At 33.7% G+C, this 18,505-nt stretch overlaps 1 protein-coding gene across 1 annotated transcript; it reads right to left on the reverse strand.

Annotated features, from left to right (window-relative positions):
- Positions 1–12,878: 12,878 nt before the first annotated feature.
- LOC145040551 (mannan endo-1,4-beta-mannosidase 5-like) lies at positions 12,879–14,733 on the reverse strand. The gene is made up of 5 exons (XM_078988465.1): positions 14,356–14,733; positions 14,080–14,274; positions 13,816–13,938; positions 13,499–13,701; positions 12,879–13,377 (listed from the first exon to the last, which is right to left on the reverse strand). The coding sequence occupies exons 1-5, from the start codon at positions 14,731–14,733 to the stop codon at positions 12,879–12,881; spliced, it is 1,398 nt and encodes a 465-aa protein (XP_078844591.1).
- Between the last annotated feature and the right edge of the window lie 3,772 nt (positions 14,734–18,505).

The following is an 18,505-nucleotide window of genomic DNA, read 5'->3' on the forward strand; positions in this document are numbered from 1 at the left end:
TATATATATATATATATATATATATATATATATATATATATATATATATATATATATATATATATATATATATATATATATATATATATATATTGTGAAACCGTGAGACCAAATTCAAAAATAATTTTAAAATGCAAAATAAATGGAAAAATCCAAAAAACAAAAAATTAAATATTATTTTCGGAACTTGAATTAACTAAAAAAATAAAAAAAAATTAAAAATAAATAAATAAATAAAAATTCTATTTTTTTTTTAAAAATAAGTGAAATATTCTAATAGAATATTATACTGACATATTCTAAAAAATAATTTTAAAATGCTGAATAAATGGAAAAATTTAAAAATTCTTTTTAAAAATATTATTTTCGGAACTTGAATTAACTAAAAAAAATAAAAATAAATAAAAATAAATTTTATTTTTTTTTGAAAAATACGTGAAATATTCTAATAGAATATTATACTGATATATTCTAAATAATAATTTTAAAATGCAAAATAAATGGAAAAATCCAAAAATACTTTTTTTAAATATTATTTTCGGAACTTCAATTAACTAAAAAAATTTTAAAAAAAATAAAAAAATGCGTCTCACGGTCTCACAAAATTAAGCCGTCTCACATTAACCTAACTATATATATATATATATATATATATATATATATATATATATATATATATATATATATATATATATATATATATATACACACAAATACACGTAAGAATGAAAGTATATTGCTATTTATGTCATTTAGCTAATGATTCGGCTGAATGCATTAAATATGAATGGCTACATTTTTTTTTATTTTCAATATAGCATCGTAACTTTTAATATATAAAATACATTGTTAATTACATATTCTAATGCACTGTCATTTGTAGGAGGTAATACCAAATATAAAAGAACCTTATAATGATATGAAAAATTGGGTATAGAAAACAAAAAAAAAATTCTTATTTAAAATAATCATTTTTGCCTTTTTAGTCTGATTGTTATTTTTAACATTTTTCATATTTTTTTTTTGTAACTTGAAGTTTTTAAAAACAAACAAAACATAAACACTTTTATCATTTTAACATTTTTAGTCAATTTGTTCAGTTTTATCATTTTCTTTCATTTTAGTCACTTGGATCACTTAAAAACAAATATAAAGGAATTTGTAGTGATATATTAACTCTCAAAATAGAAAGTACATGTATATTAGTCATACCATTTTGACTTAGTTATCAATTTCTTCATTCTTATTATTTTTTTCAATTTTTTTAACTTGCCCACTTAATATGTAAAAAACTATATACTATGTTTTTGTTAGAGTCTAAATTATTTTAATTTGTCAACCTTATTATTTATTAGTTTATAACTTAATCTTCTATAAAACTAATGATGATATTAAGGGAGGAGTGCATTACATCAATACTAGAAAGCTGCATATTTAACTAGTAGTTGCATTGTTTTCTTATTTCTTAAAAAAAACACAGGAAATTAATTATTTTTAAATAAGTTTTAGTTTTTATTGGTCATAGAACTATTTTTAACGGTTTATTGAATATATATTACATTTCTTGATAAAGTTAGGCGATTTTATCCAATTCATTTACAACAGGTCTTTCCACTTAATCAAACCAGTTGTATATATGGTCGGTTTCGGTTCAACTGACTTAACTGGCTGGTCCGGACTTTAAAACATGGACAGTTGACTTTATAGAAAACTTAAAAGAATTCAAATAGTTTGGGCTCTCCAAATTTAGTAATTTTTTTTTTTTTTTTTTTTTTTTTTTTTTTTTTTTTTTTTTTTTTAACTTGGCCCACTTAATATAAAAACACACTATAATATGTTTTTGTTACTATATATCTATAATATTTTAATTTGTCAACCATATAATATACGAGTTTATAACGTAATATTCTATAAAACTCGGGATGATGTTAAGGGAAGCGCGAATGACATGAATAGTGTGAAACATCATATTTAACTATTAGTTGCAAAGTACTTATTTTTAAAATAAACTTTAGTTTTTATTAGTTATAGAACTATTTACCCGTTTATTGAACATATTTTACCTATTTTTGAACAACCGGTCTTTCCTCCTGAACCGGATGTATACTGTTCCCGGTTGAATTCACTACTAGAAAACTGGATAAATAGCTACAGCACAACCTGTAGCTATTTCGTAGCTATAAGCAGATAGCTACAGAATTGCTACGGAAAAATAGTTGTAGCATAATGGCCCGTGGCTAAATTATAGCTACGGATTAGCTACGAAACCGCTACAGAATAGCTACGGAAACTTCCGTAGCTACTATAGCTACAGAATAGCTATGGAATTCCTACGGAATCACTACGAGGCTAAATAGCTACGGAATAGCTACGGACCTGAATAGCTATAGAATAGCTACGAATCCAAACAACTACAGAATAACTACGGACCTTAATAGCTACGGAAATCCGTAGCTATTCCGTAACTAACTTTGTTTTATTTATAAAAAAAAATTAATTTAAAATTTTCCAATTTTTTTTTGTCAAATACCACATTCAATTGACATTTGTTGATATCATATATACCCAAATCTATCTTTTAATTATTTTTGTTGATATTTAATTGTTTTTCATAATATTAAATCATAATAATTAAAAAAACATTGTAAAACGACAATAGTGCCCTTAGTTCTAAATTCCAATACAACAGACATTCACAACAAATTACTTTGATCGCAGCTTCCATATTCATGTTTTTTGCAGCCTATTAATACTTCCTTCCAATCATAGCCTCTTATTCGCCTCTATTGTCGCACATACAAGCATCAAAGACTAGGGGTGTCCACGGTCCGGCTTTTTCGGTTTTTAGGTCAAACCGAAGCCAAACCGTTAGTAATGGTTTTTGTAAAATTTATAAATCATTACCTGAATTTGCTCCTTCATGCCAGCAATGATGTTTGATATATTCCAACAAGCTTATTTCTTTATACTTTTTTTTGTGATTATTGGTCGACAAGTTCAGAAGACAAGGCAATGCTTGATGATTGATCATATACTACAACACACAAATGTAAGTAAGGAACAAATATAATGTCAATTTTCTATAATCTAAAAAGAAATGCAAAAACTTTCTTTAAAAAATATTACAAAAGAAATGCCACCTGAGTTTGCATATCATCTCCTGTAACAATCTGGGACATACATTTGCTTCAATTATAACTTGGATTTTAACATTTGTGCCATCTAAATGATATGAAAGAGCCCAACAAGCATATGTAAAAACTTCTTCATTTGAATGAATAAGTTGCTTTAAAGCTGGAACTGTAGGTTTTATATGTGAAAAGTCAAGAAAAAATCAGAATTCAAAATTATCAATTTACCACAACAAATGTTGAAAAGATAGAGCCAAAAACTATGTGAGTAGTTTGGTCTTTTCTGAAACGAACCTGACTGAAATAAGGTTGTGGTTTTCCTCTACAAAAATTTAGAAGCTTCTCAAGATAGATAACTTTGCGTGCTCATTTAATTGGAATAGTAGAGGAATCAAAGCACCTTGTGCAAGTACAAGGTCATGACATTTAGGGAATCACCTGCAATATTCCTTAAAGCCCATACAACCTACCATGTACAATATTCAACCCAATTACCGTGTGAACAAGAATCTGTGTGAATATGTGATGTTAACTATTTCAGATATTGGATACATCTAGTTCAATTGTTCAGGTACAAGGATTGTAAATTTAAAGAAATCATGTGTTAAGAATCATGAAAGAAAATGAAGAATATTTGCTTGATTTCAACTAATGTTATGAGCAATGAGGGACATGTTACTTTCGTATGTAAGCGCTGAAGAAACTAAACGAAACATACCAAATTAGAGAGAAATCATAGCTGTAAATGACAAATTGGAGCAATCAGAAGACATGAAACAAAACTCGAAATTTAGGAGAAAGAGAAATTAGGAATCAAGTTACCCTTGAAGCCTTGCATGATCTCGTTTGACTTCTGTCATGTGGAATGATCGATTAGAAAATGAAGAAGAGAGGGTCGAAGGAGAAGGTATGCCGACCTTGTCTATCCTCATCACCGACCCTGTCCAAGCTTCATCTTGTCGGCTGAGTAAGCCTCATCGACTGGCGGAGTAAGCTTCATCGAAGCTTCATCGGCTAGAAGATCAAGAAGAGAGGATCGAATGAGAGGGTATGACGAGCGGGAGGTGCGACTGAAAGAGAAGCGTGTAGTGACAAAGAACATGGTTTGACATGTGGAATTAAACCTTGCACAATTGAACATGGTGATTTGGGTGTTTAAGAGATATATTGAATGTATATGGTGTTTACAAAAAGGATCTAGATCTAGACTACATAATTAACACACACTTACACACTCACTTCTACATCTCTCAAGCACACCTCTACAAGTGGTATGAACCCACTATTTATAGAGGTGTTTACATGTCTCTCTCTCACTCTAACTAACAAATGGGTCTAAAGGCTAAAGCACCACATGCAAGTGGGTTTTACAAAAGTCAAACATTTACAAAGTCATGAATGAATAACTTTGCACCCCAACAAAGCGGGAAAGAGAATGAAGGAAAGGAGAAAAGAGGTGCCGATAAGTGGAGGCGGAAAAAAATGTGTAACCCTAAAGAAGTGTCGGCCAAAAAAAAAGAAAAAAGGGGATGGTAGGACTCGAACTCGAGACAAATCCAGACATAACCCACAACACTACCAACTGGCCAGGGACCAAATGTAAAACTCTTGGCTTTCTTCCCTAATTCGGATTTTACTGTAAAAGCTTTCGCATGCTTCGCATATTCATTCTTACACCCTTCGCATCCCTTCGCATTAAAAAAATGCGAACTTGACTGATAAACCCAAATGTGAAATTTGATTTTATATGCGAACCCAAGTGATCTCTGTAACCAAATGTGAACATCAACCACAAAATTGTCCATTATTCGCATTTCATTCACCAAGACTTTACACTTTCAGATGCGAACACATGTTTTGATCTTTAAACTGATTCACACAAATGCGAATCCGGTTTGGCTTCGCATAGATTCGCGTTTCCAAATAATCAATCATCGACATCAACTCCAAAAATGAATCCATAACCATACAACCAAATCATCATCATAAAAGAGAAATCTTCAAAAACATTGCCTTCGCTTTTAGCGTTCATTCCAAATCGAATCACAATTAACTCCAAGACTTTGATCACCAGACAAGTCAACAAAATTGATTTCGATTTCAACCATAAATGGGTATCAGAAATCGAAATTGACTTCAAATGCTCTTGACTAATAAACACAAATCAATTTGACTCTTTCAAATCCTTGACTTCACATAATCAAATCCAATATCAAGTCTTCAAACATCGATCCTTCAAATAATCATCGATTATCTATTCCAAGCATACCCTTCGAATATCAAATTAATCGAGCCATCTGTTCTCGGTTCGTTCCCATCGATTGTTCGTCAACAGTATCACAAATCCAACCGATTTCGAAATTAATCTCCAAATTAAACCTGATTTCGACATTCACATCCCAAATACAACCTGTATAAACAAATTTCGACCTCTAATTCATCGATTCATCACTTCAATCTCATCTTTTTCATAGTTTGACTTTTTAAAGTCAATAAACTATGAACACGAAATTGAATATTCTGATGGCCAATTTTAGATCAAAATGTGTTTGTTCAACTGTTCTTCATCTCCTTCAACTGTTCATGACAATATTGATCAAAATCTAAGATCCAATTTTCGATTCCTTGACTCTTACTTGATCATAATCGATTATTTTGATTGAACACAGATAATCTAATCGATTCACAAGTTTACCAACGATAATCGGTAATCGATTTGCAAGAAATATAAAAAGAAATCGATTCACAAGAACTTGGATACTACTTATGTAGACCGGATGTACAATTGATCTATGCGTATGATGCAAAAAGACGACGCAAGCAGATAATCAAATTTGTTTTGGAGAATCATTTGGGCTCAAGTAAAGATATCGTATATAAAAAAATAATGGGCTAAAAATCTGGATGATGAACAGTAACACACATGTGATGAAGTGATTGGGTTCCATTTGTTTAGATCAAGATTTTGGACTATTCTCTTCAAACTATTTGATCGAAATGAACAGTATGAACAATAACATTTACTTGATTTATTTCATTTCAAGCTAAATTTTGATTCAAATGAATATTTGCAATTTGAAAATCAAATCAAACAAACGATTATGAGAGTGGATCGTGATTTGATCAACAAAAAAATTATTGGATCATAACAAATGGGTTTTTCAACAAAAATTTAGATCCAACGAGTCAAATGATCACAAATCAAAAACGTAATGCACGATTTCAATGAAATTACGAGAGATCATAGAGAGAGACACACCAAAATTGCTCAAAATTGTGACAAAAATTGTCAAACCGAGAATCGTTCTTCAAAAATCACATTGATCTTGAAGACCCGCTCTGATACCAATTGTAGTGACAAAGAACATGGTTTGACATGCGGAATTAAAGCTTGCACAACTGAACATGGTGATTTGGGTGTTTAAGAGATATATTGAATGTATATGTTATTTACAAAAAGGATCTAGATCTAGACTACATAATTAACACACACTTACACACTCACTTCTACATCTCTCAAGCACACCTCTACAAGTGGTATGAACCCACTATTTATAGAGGTGTTTACATGTCTCTCTCTCACTCTAACTAACAAATGGGTCTAAAGGCTAAAGCACCACATGCAAGTGGGTTTTACAAAAGTCAAACATTTACAAAATCATGAATGAATAACTTTGCACCCCAACAAAGTGGGAAAGAGAATGAAGGAAAGGAGAAAAGAGGTGCCGATAAGTGGAGGCGGAAAAAAATGTGTAACCCTAAAGAAGTGTCGGCCAAAAAAAAAAGAAAAAAGGGGATGGTAGGACTCGAACTCGAGACAAATCCAGACATAACCCACAACACTACCAACTGGCCAGGAATACCTCATCCGGATATCATTGTCTACAATTATATTTGACCACTTCCAATTCCGTTATTACTATTATTATTATTATTATTATTATTATTATTATTATTATTATTATTATTATTATTATCATTATTATTATTATTATCATTATTATTATTATTATTATAATTATATATATATATATATATATATATATATATATATATATATATATATATATATATATATATATATTAAAGTTATGAAAATTTTTAACAATACTTTGTTTTGATTTGATTGGTTGGAATTTTTTTTTCCAATTAATGTTACAACATTCACCCTTCAATTTTATGCTTTTGTTCACAAACAACCCTTTCACTTTCGTTTGAATTTTTCATAACCCTCGCATTTTATTACATATTATTAGTATTTAGTCATATTAATATATTTTTTTTTGCAGGAATGGTCCCTCAATTATATTTGGGTCATTTTAAAGTTGCTTCATTTTTGTCTTTTTTTGGTCCCTCTACTTCCGTTGGTTATTTGTGGCATTATTGGTTCATATGTTTTCGTTTAATTATCACTTTATTAGTTTTGCTTACAGATTCATTGATGTTTTTATTTATTTATTTATTTGTTTATAGATTAGTTAAAAAAGGAAGGAATTGGCAACTCAAACTATAAACATTTTCAAAGAATAAACAACGGAAAAAATTGTCGTATCCGATCCCCGCAACGCGGGGGTTCCTCATCTAGTTATTATTATTATTAATATTATTATTATTATTATTATTATTATTATTATTATTATTATTATTACTATCACCACCATCAAGGGTGTAGCCAAGGCCCACTCACATAAAATTAACGTTATATATATGGTATTTATAATATATATTTGTGATGAATAAAAGGAAGTAGGGTTGTGATATGACCTATTCCATTTAAAACACGAACTTAGTAGAATGGGATACATTGATGTGCATGGTGATGGTGATGGTGATGGTGATGGTGATGGTGATGGTGATGGTGATGGTGATGGTGATGATGATGGTGATGGTGGTGATGATGATGTTGGTTGGGGGTGAGCAAACCCAAACCAAGAAACCAAAAAACCGATGGTGATAGTGATGATGGTGATGGTGATGGTGATGGTGATGGTGATGGTGATGGTGATAGTGATGGTGATGATGATGTTGGTAATGGTGACGGTGATGATGATCGCGTTGGTGATGATGAAGCGGATGGTGATGGTGATGGTGATAGTGTTGGTGGTAGTGATGATGGTGATGGTGATGATGGTGATGGTGATGGTGATGGTGATGGTGGTGGTGATGGTGATGGAGATAATGATGATTATGTTGATAGTGATGGTGATGGTGGTGTTGATGATGATAGTGATGATGATGATGATGGTGAAGATGATGATGATGATGATGGTGATGATGATGATGGTGATGATGGTGATGATGATGATGATGGTGATGATGATGGTAATGATGATGATGATGATGATAATGGTAATGATGATGATGATGACAGTGATGGTGATGGTGATGGTGATGATGATGGTGATGGTGATGGTAATGGTGATGGTGATGGTGATGGTGATGGTGATGGTGATGGTGATGGTGATGGTGATGGTGATGGTGACGGTGATGGTGATGGTGATGGTGATGGTGATGATGATGATGATGTTAGTGATGGTGATGGTGATGGTGATTGTGATGGTGTTGGTGATGGTGATGGTGATGCTGATAGTGATGGTGATGGTGATGGTGATGGTGATGATGATGTTGGTGATAGTGATGGTGATGGTGATCGTGTTGGTGATGGTGATGCGGATGGTGATGATGGTGGTGTTGGTGATAGTGATGATGGCGATGGTGATGGTGATGATGATTGTGATGGTGATGGTGATGGTGATGGTGATGGTGATGGTGTTGGTGATGGTGATGGAGATAATAATGATGTTGATGGTGATGGTGATGGTGGTGGTGGTGGTGATGATGATGGTGATGATGATGATGGTGATGATGATGATGGTGATGGTGATGGTGATGGTGATGGTGATGATGGACTAGTGGACTCGGCGAGTCCGTGTTGTTTAATGAAACCCTAATTTCCGGGGTTTGAGACCTATTTAAAGGCCCTTATGGCCTTAATTTGCGGCTACCAGTTGATAGAGAGAGACCGCAGAGTGTGTGAGTGTTTTGAGAGAGAAAGGAAGCCATTTTTTTATCCTTGTGTGGGTGATTTTGCAAGAAGAAGGTGACCAAGGCATGAGGAAGATGAAGAGGGAGCTAATCTGTCGATTTCAGAGCTTAAGGACTTCATCTTGAGGTACAAATTCGATCCTTCTTCAGTTTTGGGTGTTAATCCTTGAGAGTTAGGGGTTCAAGCCCATTTAGAGTATGATTGTTAGTGCAATTGGTCCCTTCTTGTGTTGAGGCTTCGAAAATGGATCCAAAGAGGTCCAGAGACCTTAAATCCTTGATCTTTATTGAGTGTCTTGGAGAGATATGAGTTTTCGATGGCATATTGAGGCCATTTCTTCAAATAGAGCCATGGGGTTCTTGCATGCGCATCAAGATCCAAACTTTACGTGTTTTTATTGCTTTAGGAGTCCAGATTTATGAGTTAGAGGAACAGATCTGACCTCAGGAGCTCATTTGAGCTCAAGCATGGCATGGAATCGCCGAGTCCCAAGAACAGAATCGGCGAGTACGGCTAGGGTTTCCCGTAAGTCACTCAGTGAGTAACTTGTCGAGGTGAGGCAATGACTCGGTGAGTCAGAAAGCGGGTAGAGGATTACAGGTGGAACTCGCCGAGTCCATAATTGAACTCGACGAGTTGAGCCGGGGTGGCCCCGCGATTCATGCCAGGTGTAACCCATCGAGCAAGGGGAAGGCTCGACGTGTCACAAGAGGCTAGAGAGATAGTGGACACGTGTCGACTCGCCGAGTCGCCTAAGTGCACTTGACGAGTCAAGTTAAAGTTTTATCGTTGACTTTGTTGACTTTTAGGGATTGGTCAACAATGGGATCTTTGAGTCAAGAGATGGGTAAAATGATCTTTTACCCATCTGAGGGTACTAAGAGAGGGTTGGGTCTAGTCTCGAGAGTTATATTTATGAGCATAATTTATTTTATGTGATTAGGCGGGGGCTAGACTATACTGCTACCGAGTCAGGGATTTACCGAGACATCTGAGGTGAGTCTTCTCACTATACTTTACCTTGAGTGGTAATTAGAGTTATGTGACAGAATTATTGTATGCTATTTATATGATGTGTTGCACTGTATTAGTTCTATTTGATTTATGCCATGTATATATCAGAGTACATCAGAGTTAGAACCGAAAGGTTCACAGAGCTAGGACCAGAGGGTCCACAGAGATAGGGCCCAAGGGCCCATAGAATTATAGCCTCGAGTGGCTAGTATATGTTATGTGTGGTATTTTGGGGAACTCACTAAGCTTTATGCTTACAATGTTATGTGTTATGTGTTTCAGGTACCAGTGATGATCGTAGGAAGGCACCGACATGATCTGTACACACACCCACGGAGTTTATTATGATTTGATCTTGGGAAATGTTTTGTGAACAATGATACGATACAATGAGATTTTATTAATGAATGTGTTTGGAAATGTGTTTTAAAATGTGAAAAATTGTCTTAAATTTTTACGGTGTTACAGTGATGGTGATGGTTATGATAATGATGGTGGTGATGATGATGGTGGTGTAATGGTAAGGGTGGTGATGGTGGTGATGATGGTGGTGGTGACGATGATGATGATGATGATGATGGTGGTGGTGGTGGTGGTGGTGGTGGTGATGGTGATGATGATGATGGTGATGATGATGATGATGATAGTGATGATGATGATGATGGTGATGGTGATGGTGATGGTGGTGGTGGTGATGATGATGATGATGATGATGATGGTGGTGGTGGTGGTGGTGGTGATGATGGTGATGATGATGATTGTGATAATGATGATGATGATGGTGATGGTGATGATGATTATGATTATGATGATGATGATGATGATTATGATGGTGGTGATGGTGATGGTGATGGTGGTGATGGTGATGATGATGATGATGATGATGGTGATGATGGTGATGGTGATGGTGATGGTGATGGTGATGGTGGTGATGGTGATGATGGTGATGATGATGATCATCATGATTATGATGTAGGTATACATGTTTGTGAGATGTTTTTGAACGTATTCATAAGCATTATAGTGTTAAACCACTAAAACGAGCAATGGATCGCGTATGTGCACACATATATATGAATGATATTAATAGCTATAAATTGGTGAAAATATAGATAATCATGTATAATAAAGGTGTGGAAAAAAAAGTTGAAAAAAAACGACGTTTGGTGCCCGAAATATCGAAAATAAGAAAAATATGTACCTAATCCGTAGCAAATTAGCTACAGGTTAGCTACGGAATTCTAACGGAAAGCATATTCCGTAGCTAATCCGTAGGTAATTAGCTACGGATTAGCTACGGAATATGCTTTCCGTTAGAATTCCGTAGCCAATCCGTAGCTAATTAGCTACGGATTAGCTATGGATTTTTCTTATTTTCAATTTTTGGGGCACCAAACGACATTTTTTCCGCTTTGTTTTTTTCACACCTCTATTATACATGATTATCTATATTTTCACCAACATATAGCTATTAATATCATTCATAAAGTCGTGTGCACATACGAGATCCATTACTCGTTTAATGGTTTAACACGCTTATGATCTACATTCACATATAAAATATTCACAAACACGTATACATACACAAATACGTGTACTAATATATCACAACTCATTCATGTATGTAAATATACATATACAAAATTAAACCCATCACAATATGGTGAAAAGTATAGTGATTACATTGTTAAACTGTGAAACGAATACTTGATCCCGATGGTACACACGACTTTATGAATTATATTAATAAATATAAGTTGGTGAAAATATAGACGATCATGTATAATAGAAGGGTAAAAAAATGAAGCGAAAAAAACGTCGTTTGGTGTCTGAAAAATCGAAAATAAGAAAAATTCATAGCTAATCTGTAGCTAATTAGCACCGGATTAGCTACGGATTTTTCTTATTTTGATTTTTTGGGCATTAAACATTGTTTTTTTTTGCTCTTCATTTTTTTCCCACCTCTAGTATACATGATTATCTTTATTTTCAATAACTTATAGTTATTAATAGCTTTCAAAAACTCGTGTGCACCTTCGAGATTTAATGGTTTAATATTGTATCCGTAGCTATTCCGTCGCCATTTTGTAGCTAACTAGCTACGGAATGGCTACGGATTAGCATTCGTAACTATTTCGTAGTTATTCCGTAGGGACGCCCTAATTTAGTAACGGAATAGCTACAAAATAGTTACGAATGTTAATCCATAGCCATTCCGTAGTTAGTTAGCTACGGAAATTTTCCGTAGAAAAACACCCTTTTTTCTAGTAGTGATTGCTTGAACCTATCCCATCCCGTTTTCAAAACATTGACAATTGACTCTATAGAAAATTCAAAGTCGTCAACAAGCGTGGGCTCTCCAATTTTTTTATTATCCTATTTTTTAAATGTTGTTTCCATAAATCATTACTATAAAAGTCAAGGTTTCAGTTACTAGCTATTATATGTTTTGTAATGCATATTTAAAGTTTTCATTCGAATTACGTACATGCGCATGAGAGTGCGTTGATCAAAGACTTTCCATGCATGTGGAACTATCTCGTCCGAGAAAGAAGCATTTCCTTAGAATTAATTGAATCAATAAATAACGGGCTATTTGACAAGCCGCAAGAAATTAATTGACACTTTCAGTAATATATAAGAGGATCTAGCTAGATTCTAATCCCCTCCTTCAATTCTGCATATTGTCAAGGCATTGCCTTTTGGTTGTGAGTATGCTGATGATGACGACGACCATGATGGTTTGTCTTAGAAGAACGACCTTTAATATGATCAAGTTGGAGTTTATGATTTTTGCCCGAAGGAACATTTTCCGATGCAATTCTTAGCAAATGAGTTAGCGTGCTCATGGCTTGAGATTGCTGAGAAATGATGTTGCTTGTTGACGGATTTTCTGACAGGGTTATTTCGTATCCGTCGCAGTAAGAACCCATTCCATCTGCCATAAGCTGCCACACTAAACCACCACCAACAGTTCCTCCAGTTCTGGCCATCATATAAATGTTTCTATAAACAGCATTCAAGTACGAGTCCCTTTTGTTAATGTTATATTCTGGATCTTTGCTAGACTTCCCAAATTCAGCAATCACAAGTGGTTTCTTAAGGATAGTTTTTGAATCCTGGTAATGACTCCACATCCATCTTTGCATAAATGCCATTTGTGACTCTTCATTTTGTCCAGACAACCTGTAGCATAACCAAAATTTGAATACTTAATTACCTTAAATACCCTCTTTTAGTTGCATATATGGCCTTTTACTATTTATAGATAATGAATGCTGTTGTTTAATGTTATCGAAAATATTACCATTGATCAGGATATGCATGTATGGTGGCAAAATCGATTCCCCTAACAAGATTATTGCTGATGAAATCAGTTCCAACTTGGTAACCGGGGTTTATCTGCTTTCGTTCAGGCATTGTGTCGCCATAAAACCCTTCCATGCCAACCTCCAATAGATGGTGTCTATCCAATGATTTGACGAACGAAGCCATTTCTTGGACCCAAACCTGCAACGAAATGCATGTATGTCGTGTTCAGAATTCATAAATTACAATTCCTTATAACGTATATATAATGTTTAAAGATTCTTGTCATTTATCTCTTTACATGGTGTCACTTACATTAACTGTTCTTCCAGAGTAATCAGCCTGGCAGCGGGGCTCGTTTATGAGTTCCCATGCCATGATTGTGGTGTCGTCACGATATGCGATCCTGGTGATAGTATTCACCCTTGTTATAACTCTCTGCATGCAGTCATCGGTATGCATATAAGTTCGGTATGAAAACACAAGCAAGGTCGATCGATATATAAAAAATACATAACATTATTGATGTTGATTCTTCAACTTTTTCTCAACAATTGATGCTGTTGAACGCTTACTTACTTGGACGTGGTTCTTATAATACCCTTTTACTATTGGGTTGGTATAGAAATCGTCGTCACTGTTGATCTGAACGCCAGAACTTCTTGCCCAGTTAATGTATTGTTGTCTCCCTCCAAAGTCTTTGTAATTGTTAACAAAACTTAATATTAACCGAAGACCATATTTTCTTGCTTCTGCCACGACGAAATCTAGTCCCTGCAAACCAAACCCACGTTTAATGTAAGAACACCATACAATATGAAGGAAACATGAGCTAAGAAACATGTTTGTTGATACCTGAAAAACACGTTCGTCGTATGCTCCTGGTGAAATCTGAAGAGCTTTGTCGCCACCATCAGCAAAAGCCCATGTTCGGCATACAGAAAGACCTGCATTTGCAGCATCTTGTAGGACTTGAGTTACTTTCATCCTCTCGCTTGGATCAGTGGCAACATTCATCATCCAATACGCATTAAAACCATTAAATAGAAAAGGGGACCCATTGAGAACAAAGTTAGGTCCTTTGGTTCGAACAAAGCCGCTTCCTTTACCCCTGTGAACCCTAGCTTCACAAACAGAGACAAGAAGTGTCATGTATAGAACCACAAGAACGCTCCATGAAAGATGGGAATTTCTGATGAATGAAGCCATTGTTGGTCGAATGTTTGAATGCATAAGCTATCGGGAAACGATGCTATATATAATGGGTCGTATGATAAAGAAGTTTGCTAAATATAGAAATCAAAAAAATATTTGATGAAAGGCAAGAAAGCAGGAATCGAGCCTCGTTTTCGCGTGCTACAAGATGGGCATTACGGCGGTTATAGTATTAATATTTATAAGAAAAAGACTTATGGGACAAGCAAGTAACGAACCATTGTTGTGCGGATATATGGATGCATAGATGTGGATTTGTTCACCAATTCTAGTATATATCGGCGTTTCAGTTTTATTTGATATATAACGTCAGCCAGTTTTACTACATTCTCAAAGTAATTAAAAAAGTTAATTAGTACATATATGATTGATTGTTTCGCTACACTTATGAGTTTCCAATATCTTACCATAGAAATTGCATATGTAAGAATAAATGATAGAAACGTAGAAACTATGGATAGAAGGAAGGATAGTCTGTTAGTTGGTTGAAACGCTTAATGTCAGTTGAAGAAAAGCATGCAACATGGATACTCCCTTTTTCTTTATATTTTGGAATACCAAAAATAATAAATGCAAACATGTGGGATTTCCATGTGTGTAGTTTTCTAATTGACATGGGTGACGTCTTGCACCGAAATTTGCATGTTATGTTGGGGTCGTCATTTAACAGATATTCTTATTTAATTAATTCTAAACTGCCTTTAGAAAGTTCGAATCCAGATCAACTTAACTAGATGAACCATCGACTTAGATCTTAGTAAATCGCGAGATCGAGCCTCTTACCCCCTTCTACTCGATCAAACACAGTCTAATATGGAGAGTAGAGATAGTTACTCTTATACTTTAGGTATTTTGACAACTAAATCCCTTTCTATTAACACTCATGTTTAAAACTAACATCATTTCCATAAACTTCTAATTGTTTAGTCCTTATATCATGTTAAGACCAATTAACACAAATGCATTTATTTTGACATTTGTAAGACCCTCGTTACCTTCTTCACCGGTTATGGTCAAATATATTATCAAAAGTCATAATCTTCTTAATTTACTAACTAATTAAAAAAAATCTCAATTTTAACCTAAATTGTTTTTTTAATTATTCTAATAATAATTTTCTGAAAATTTTAAAAAATAGAGGGTGTTATAGTTCCTCCCACATAGGATGATTTTGTCATCGGAATCACTAAAGTCCATGAAGAACTATAGGCAACACTTCTTCATTTTTTTTTCTCATATGAGATTTTTCCTATAGAATGATTCCACTTCTTCACAATTATCATGTTTGTCATCTTTTTTCTTAGCTTCTTAACCTTTCAATCTACAATGTTCTCATGTTCTTCTACAAGCCTTTGTTCTCATCCCTAGTAACTTCCACCAATGAAAAATATAAACCTCGACACCAAACCACTTGAGTAAATAACATATATGAGGTACATTATGGATCTAATTTAGTTTGTAGGGAAACTCTAAACAAACAATGTTGCTCTCCAATCCTTTCAAAAGCATTCGATGGTCCAATATATACAGGTTCAACTTTCTTCTCACCCCAAAACTAATAAATATTCTCTAAAATGACATTTTTTGGAACACTTGAGCACCTACTTTAAATGTCATTGGATGATTCTTCAAATTTTCATAATTCTTTTAACGGTTTTGGGCCTCCAATACTATTTCTTTGATAACATCCACTTTCTCTTTTACCTTATGAATTAGACTCAGCCTTATAAACACATTTTCTCTAGCTTACACCAACAAGGTAGTTGAAACAACCAAAAATTTAAGTATTTAAATATACTTTGTACAAGTTGTGGATCTAACTTTAAAGTAAATATTAAAGGAAATTGATATTCAGAGAACGAAAACTTAAGTTTAATATTATTGGTATTTTGTTCAATCTTGGTTATCAAAAATCATTAAATTAAGAGATTTTGCTGCGGGAGACTTTTATAAAATTGTATAAAATACTTGAACAATGAGAAACCACAAAATGATTACTTTACATGAACATGCAAGATTAAATGAAACAATCATAAGGAAATTATTTATGGATTTAAACATTTGAAGCATTTAAATTCTATCGGGAGGTTTAAATGTTGGTGAAGATAATAAGAAGGCAACAAAACCTCCTCTATTGTAACTTCCCCAAAAACCATAGTAAAAAATTTCCTCTTCAGAACAATAAAAGTAGTTTCTAAATAATCATGAGTCATTAAAAATATTATCTAACAACATATCATAAAAATCAGAGTATCAAAACATAGCCCCTCTCAAATTAGAAGATAGTTGAAGGATGTGTACAGTCATACCTTCATCTAATAGGGAGAGTAGAGATGGTTACTCTTATAGTTTAGGTATTTTGACAACTAAATCCCCTATATCATTTCATTTAAGCAACATGTTAACCTACAAGATGATAGGTGATAGGTCATAATTCAAAACATGAGGCGTAATAATTTAACCCTTAAGTCCACATATAACCTATTTGGATCTAAGTTTTCTCTATTGATAACAATAACTAATGGGCATCAAGAAACCTAAGAAGGCCCTACAATTATTGAAAATAAGAATGGATTAGGGTTTATTATGGTAAATAATCAAATCAATTCCATTCTTCAAATACCTTAGAATGCAAGCAAAAAACTATTGATGCCTCTAATGGTTTGTATCCAAACCCAAGCAATTAAAACACTTGAGGAGAAAGTATGAGAGAGGATGGAATTTTTGGCTCTAGCCTTTCTGAAAGGAGTGAGGATCCTAAAGGTCCTATTTATAACTGACATAAGAAACTTTGAAAACCCTAATCTGATTTATAACCCTAATCGTATATATAAGTTGATGTACAAAATAAAACTCATCATGTGATACAAGTACCAACAAGAGCACATGAGTTGTAAAACTACAAGTTTTGGAAATTCTTTCTTTGCTAAAAATGGTTTTTTAGTGAAAATGGTCCTATTTTAGCCATCAATGTTTAGTATTATTTATGTACAAGGAAAAATTATTGATAGTATTATTTATGTGTCATAAAAATCCTATCATAAGGATTCAAATAGCGAAATTACTACATTATACAAGAAAAAAGGGAGTCATAGTTCTTGTAAATCTGTTAATGCCCTAGTGAGGCATAAACTTCATCGTACCTACCTAGCGTATACTTGAAGTCATGTATTATAACCAGAATCGCTTGGAGGGAGAGCAAGATAGTTGTGTATAAATCTATATGGGGATTGATAACCCCACACCAGAGCTGTTCGCTACAACTAGACGAGGCCAGTCTAGGGTGACAAATATTTTACCGATTATGACGTTAGAAGAACGTCGTACAGGCATAATAGTCACATTATCATTATTATAATAACTTACATAGGGATTAACAAAACTATCTTGGTTCACGGGAAGCTTACACTTCACAGGGTTTATTAAAATATGAAACTACATATCATTTTTCAGTACACAATCGCTTACATGTCCGATCTTAGGGTTTAAGACTATAGTTTACTTATAAGAAAATATTGGATTTTCTTGAAACATACATACACTATCATTTTACAAAGAAAGATACAAGAGTCATACACACATTTTTTTTAGTTTTGGATATAAGACTAACAACACGGTTTATAGTAAATATTGGATTTTCTGAAAGTATACGAAAACCATTTTAAACTGTTAAAAATCCATTTTTATATAAAATGCTTATGAACTTACCAACTTTTTAGTTGACGCTTTTCAAAATTACTTGTCTTCTCAAGCAACCAGTAACAGGTACTCAACTGTATTTGAGATCAAG

This window comes from Lactuca saligna, chromosome 4 (assembly GCF_052625555.1).
Source record: "Lactuca saligna cultivar CGN05327 chromosome 4, ASM5262555v1, whole genome shotgun sequence".
Taxonomy (NCBI): Eukaryota; Viridiplantae; Streptophyta; class Magnoliopsida; order Asterales; family Asteraceae; genus Lactuca; species Lactuca saligna.

Bases quoted from the DNA above. Each gene is read 5' to 3' on its own strand.
- LOC145040551 (XM_078988465.1), bottom strand. From the start codon at position 14,733: ATGCATTCAAACATTCGACCAACAATGGCTTCATTCATCAGAAATTCC. The intron at 13,702-13,815 runs GTAAGTGACACC...ATTTCGTTGCAG, and splicing joins ACTCTGGAAGAACAGTTAAT to GTTTGGGTCCAAGAAATGGC. The intron at 13,378-13,498 runs GTAATATTTTCG...GTTATGCTACAG, and splicing joins CATGCATATCCTGATCAATG to GTTGTCTGGACAAAATGAAG.